At 37.5% G+C, this 5465-nt stretch overlaps 1 protein-coding gene across 1 annotated transcript in view; it reads right to left on the bottom strand.

Moving 5' to 3' along the window:
* The window catches only part of CCDC83 (coiled-coil domain containing 83), an 18209-nt gene extending 14013 nt beyond the window's left edge, over nucleotides 1-4196 (bottom strand). Inside the window, exons 1-2 of the mRNA XM_009085127.1 lie at nucleotides 4117-4196; nucleotides 1215-1299 (exon numbers count right to left, since the gene is read on the bottom strand). Coding sequence (XP_009083375.1) covers nucleotides 1215-1299; nucleotides 4117-4196 — 165 coding nt within the window. The remainder of the gene's footprint in view (nucleotides 1-1214; nucleotides 1300-4116) is intronic.
* Between the last annotated feature and the right edge of the window lie 1269 nt (nucleotides 4197-5465).

Genomic DNA, 5465 nt, shown 5'->3' on the forward strand with positions numbered 1-5465 from the left:
AATGGAGCTCAAAGTGCTGTCAAAACATGGATAAATGAAACAAATAGCACTTCAAGCATGCCATAAAGTACCCTGCAGAGTCTAAAACATGAAGAAGTCCCCAAGGGACCATGAACTAGCAGCAAATTGGGGGAATAACCATAAGAGCCTTCGGATCTCTTGCAGAAAGAAGAGCAAATGCCACTTTCAGTGATAGTTATGCCACAGACGGAACACCATCCAGGCTTCAAGACTGAAAGAAGCACCACAGAAAGCTAAACAGATGGATACTTAGAAAAACAGGGCAAGCATTGGGCATGGGAAGGACAGACAGACATTGTTTCAGTGTTTCACTGCGATGGAAGTGCAGGCTGCAACATGATCCAGCACAAGGATTTTTGAGAAATTTGAATTAATTTAATTGACTGTACATACATACATACATATATATGATTTCAAAGCTCACTGCTTGCAGTCATCAGATGCCATGTTAGGGGTGTTTGTGTACGGCTCATACACACAGTTCGTAAAAGTGTTACTCAGGTGCAATCAGTGGTTACACAAACTTTTTCTAAAAATGATCCAACACAACTCTTAATCCATGACAGAGTCTTCATCTAGCAGTACTAAAAACTGCAGCTAGTCCATTGTGTGATGATCTTTCCTCTTGGTTCAGTTTTCATTGTACCTAAGTTAGTAATGGTAACTAAACTTTCATAGAAACCTGTGCAATTCCATTACCTCAGAAGTGAATCAAAGAAGGTCAGCAAAACTCAGCACCTGGATAGATCTACTAATACTACTGACAAAAATGAAGTTTATACCATTTATTCTTTGTGCACCAAAACATTGAGGAATATTTACAGGATTGGTTAAAAGGCCTATCTGAATGTACAATTCGTAGGCTGTTACTGAGGATCACGTGTGCGTTGGAAAACACATTCACTGAACTCACTTTTCCTTACTGCAGTGTCCTACTCTGCAAGATTCTGCTCCTGCAGCTCCTTTTTTGCATGGTTATATTTAGGACATTTATGCTATATGTCACATTTAATTCAGATAACACTTTTAGCACGTAGAGTGACTCACTAACTCTAGTTTCATTGACTGTAACAAATTCATTGCAATAACTAGTTTTACCATATGTAGTATTAGGTTTAAAGGAATAAAATTGAATCTGTGAGTTAAAATACCACATATAAAGTGCGTTGGGAGAAGGATGCATAGTCACTTACTCTTTTATGATATTCTTTGTTCTTTTCTTCCAGTTGTTTCAAATGAAGCAAAACCTGATTAATTGCTGCTTCTTTCTTCTCAAGTCTGTGCAGAGATAGTAAAGAAAGAGACATTGTTACAACAAGAGGAGAGAGAGGAATGTTATTTAAGGTAGATTAAAATTAAATACTACCAAAATATTTATTTTGTATTGTATTGCTGAACTCAGTAGGGTAGAAACCACTGTCTGCTTACTCACAGAAATAAATTATTTCTCATATATATCTGGACCTTCGTGTTCGTTTGGATCTCATACTCCTACAGAGGAACAGACTCCCTGGTTATACTGTTCCTTTGCAACCTCTAGGGAGGATTAAGCTGGTTTACTCTTCCTGCATGTCGTTTAGCTGACCTATTACATAGGTCTCTTTTTTTGTGCCCCAGAAATATTACTCATCACTAGCTACAGAGGAAGTCTAGGCAACTCACTCAGACATAGGTCAGATGAATCCCAAACTGGAGAATTAAATGCGACTCAATTCTTCTGAAAATGTGGTTTGTCAAACTTCATAAACTATATTTGTGCACCAAGAACTTGTAGGCCTTTAAGAAGCACTAAGGGAATAGGGATTCCAGCCTGAGTAGTATCCTCTGTTTTTAATCGAGGAACTAGCTCACTGCTTTCACAATTTTGATAGACTACTTGTCATTTTCTTTACCATAGCTGTAAAATAAGTATTTCCTTCTGACTGTCTTTTAGAATGAGAAATACAAGGTTGCAAATGGTGCCTGTTTGCCACATTCTCTGTAATTTTTCTCTCTGTTCCCAGAATTCATTCACCATATGGCACAGTAGAGGCAAGTATTACAATTATCACAGTATCTTTCACTCTTTCAACTGCTATTGTTCCTTCTGTTCTTGGCTTGGTTTTATTTTTTTCCCCTCTCTATTGTATTAAGTTGCTTTAAAAGAAGATAATTTTTTCCTGACTAAGTTGCTAAGTTTGGATCACTGAATCATGCCAATTGCAGGTTAATAGATTTGCATCCTCTTGTGTCAGTGTGCTCCAAGGTATTCTTCAGGTTTTTTGTTAAGTACTGGAATATTAGAGAGACTAGAGCAGAGATATGGGGTATGGTGGTCATGGCTAGAGGAAGTGTGTCACAGCTTGGTGTGACAAGCTTGGCCACACAGTGTGTTCTCCTAAACTACCTCCCATTTTAAACCATTTCTGTATTTTGATTATTGTTGCTCATCTTACTTTCTGCTGCTTTAAGATTTCCTACTAATATATCCATCACCTTGTTAATGTCAAACTGTAAACAAGTAGAATTTGCTATTCTGTCTGCTACACATTAGAACTTTCCCCTTTAGATTATTTTCCTATGGTATTTGTCAGATTAAAGCTACAAAACAGCCGGGTTGACACTATTTTTCTCAACTCTGCATGCTAGGTTTCATCTAGGTGATTTAATCATCTACTAACACTTCCCTGCAGTACTGTGACAGCTCTGTCAGTCCTATAGGATGTTACTAAGGCAAGTAAATCATAAGATTGTTCTTTCTAACCAATCTTGAAATAGAAAACTATAAAGAAAATGAAAAATAACAAACCGCCTATGAACACTGACCATTCTTCAGTGTATTGATTTACAAACAGGAATGGAAGTTAAATAAATACTACACAGTTGATAAATCCTAAAGTGGAATGGGACAGATACTCACTTGTGTGATTATGCTGTTTTGCTCAGTCAAGTGGTACAAAGAAGTCATCGATTACAGAGGTGAGGAGATGGGAAGGGAGAGCAAGAGGGAAAGAAAAGAGAAGGGAGGAAAGAAAACCAGCAAGAAAAATACTTTTCTTTCCTTTTTCTCTTACTGTTGCTGTAGAAACTACATACTCCATGTCAGTTCAGCACCCATTTCAGTGGAGGACTCTACAGACAAATGAGTCATGTGCTTGTATATTTGAATATGCATAACAATAATTTTATCAGTAAGTGGTACAGTATTTTTTCTCAGCCTAGTAATACAGTTTGCTTGTTCCTTACCAAACTAGACAGATTGGTTTGCTGGCTTTTTGTATTTATTTGTGATATGATTCAGGTAAATCTTGGCTCTTTCACTACGGAAAACTTTACTCTGCTCTCCGTAAAGTGAAAGGGAAAATACCACATAAACCCTGTGAACTCTTATACATTTCACTACAACTATATGTGGCTACTCTTCAGTTTGCTTACTCAAATTTTCATTTCCACACCAAGGCACTACTTCTTGCCCCCTAAATGCTGATAATTTTTGAATATTGGATGTTGCTGAGGTTTTGCTGTTTCAATTTGTTTCTTGGATAAAAGTCATGGAGCTTATTTTTTTCTCCTTTTAATCACCTACTCAAGAGACTGTTGATCAAATAAATTGGTCTAGTTTTTAACTGCTTCAGATATCCCCCCCTTGGCTCTTATTCTCTGCTGATTTTAAGAGAACTTTAAGTTACTCCTCTCTTGCTTTCAGAATAAAACGCTTTGTCCTCTGCTCTCAGCTGCACCAAGGGAAGAAGCAAACTGTCTGTCTTGAGATTCTGACTAGTGGCAACAAAACTCCATGAGCACCAAAGAATCCTAAAAAATACAGCCCTGCAACTTCAACATATGCTAATCAAAAGCTTGCTATTAACAAAAAAAATCAAATATTTTTGTTTGAATAAACCTTTTTTCCCAAGTTATAGCTTAATGACATAAAATTATTTCTGACCCATTTAAATGTCTTCTTACAGCCATAGTTTAAAAAAAGTACCTTTCCAAAATACCCTTGAAAACCCAAAGCAGTCAGCTCAGGCTCTAAATTAATAAGTTGTCTTTGCTATCTGCTTCTTTCATTCACATATTCGACATGAGTCAAAAGTTAAAATATATTAAACCTACTGAAATTCTAGTAAGACATCTGGTAAATCTGATTCAGGTTCTGTAAGTTGCTCTTCTGAGTTCTCCTTCTCCTCCTCCATTCTTTTTGTTGTACTTGTGCTAGAAGTGAAGGAAAAAAATTTATATAGATGCTTTACAAAATGTCGTATATTCACTGGCCTTTGTCACTTGTGAGAATTTTTTAACAGTTCAAAAATAAACAAAACAAGTTGGGTTTTTGACAGCAATAATCCTGCCCAGGGTAGTGCTCAGGCCCATGTTTTAGGGACATCCTGAAGTATTACTCTGAGTAGACACAGTGGTCTTTATCACCAGTTACTTGCTGCATCCCTTGCGGTGTTTTACATTTTGCAATTCAAACCATCATTGTTCCTTTTCCAGTCCCTTGTTTCTTCATCAGGATTGTTTTAATGAGTCCACTTGTTAATGTGCATCACTTTCCCTCTCCTTCTGTTCTCCTATGAATATTTCCCTTTCACTGCAACTCTTATACCGGTTTTCGTTATCACAACTCGAACAAAACCACTTTCTGAAGGGTTACACATGTCATTCCCTGGGCATTCACAACTACCAACCTCAGAATTCAATGGGCAATGAATACTTCTGTAGTGGAACTGGGAGCATATATCATACAAAATAAAAAAGTCACAAGAAAAGGGCACTTATGAAGATTCCTCACTTTTAGTGGTCACATTGTAAAAGGCTGCATATGAGTTTGTTCATTAAACCCTGAATAAAACCATATGTAAAAGGTATAGGGCCAATATATTCAGAAAACTTTAGAGAAATATTCTAAGTAAAAGAATTTACTTAGTACTTAGAAAAGGGGGGGGTGGTGAAACAAAGAAGCTAAAAAAGACTAATCACTGATAGACTGGGAGTTTCTTACTAAGCAGTGGGCGCAGCTGGCGTCGCCTGTTTGTTTGTCCTTGCTCTACACTGACACGCACACTTCAAAGAGAGGAGATACTAACCAGGGCCAAGAAGGAAGTGATAAGAGGAATGGGCCCCAAGAAAGGAATTTAGGGATGCGCCAGCCAGGCAAACAAAGTAAGATCCAAAAGGTAACTAAGAACCTGCTGAAGCGAAACAAGTCAAGGTAGAAGCTCACAGCAGGATGTTATCTTATCTTGCCAGATATATAGAACACTAACCTTAGGATTGCTTTAGCTTATTAACACAAGGAATACCGCAAGTTAAGCAATATATGTAAAAAGGCCTAACTGTAGAATAGAAAATATAGGTAAAAAGTTAAAAGGTGTACAATAGGTCGGGGAACCTACACACGAAAGCACCGAGAAGGGAATCTCCAGTTCTACGATCACAAGGAGCAGGAACAGCGTCCCTAG

This window comes from Acanthisitta chloris, unplaced genomic scaffold (assembly GCF_000695815.1).
Source record: "Acanthisitta chloris isolate BGI_N310 unplaced genomic scaffold, ASM69581v1 scaffold44271, whole genome shotgun sequence".
NCBI lineage: Eukaryota > Metazoa > Chordata > Aves > Passeriformes > Acanthisittidae > Acanthisitta > Acanthisitta chloris.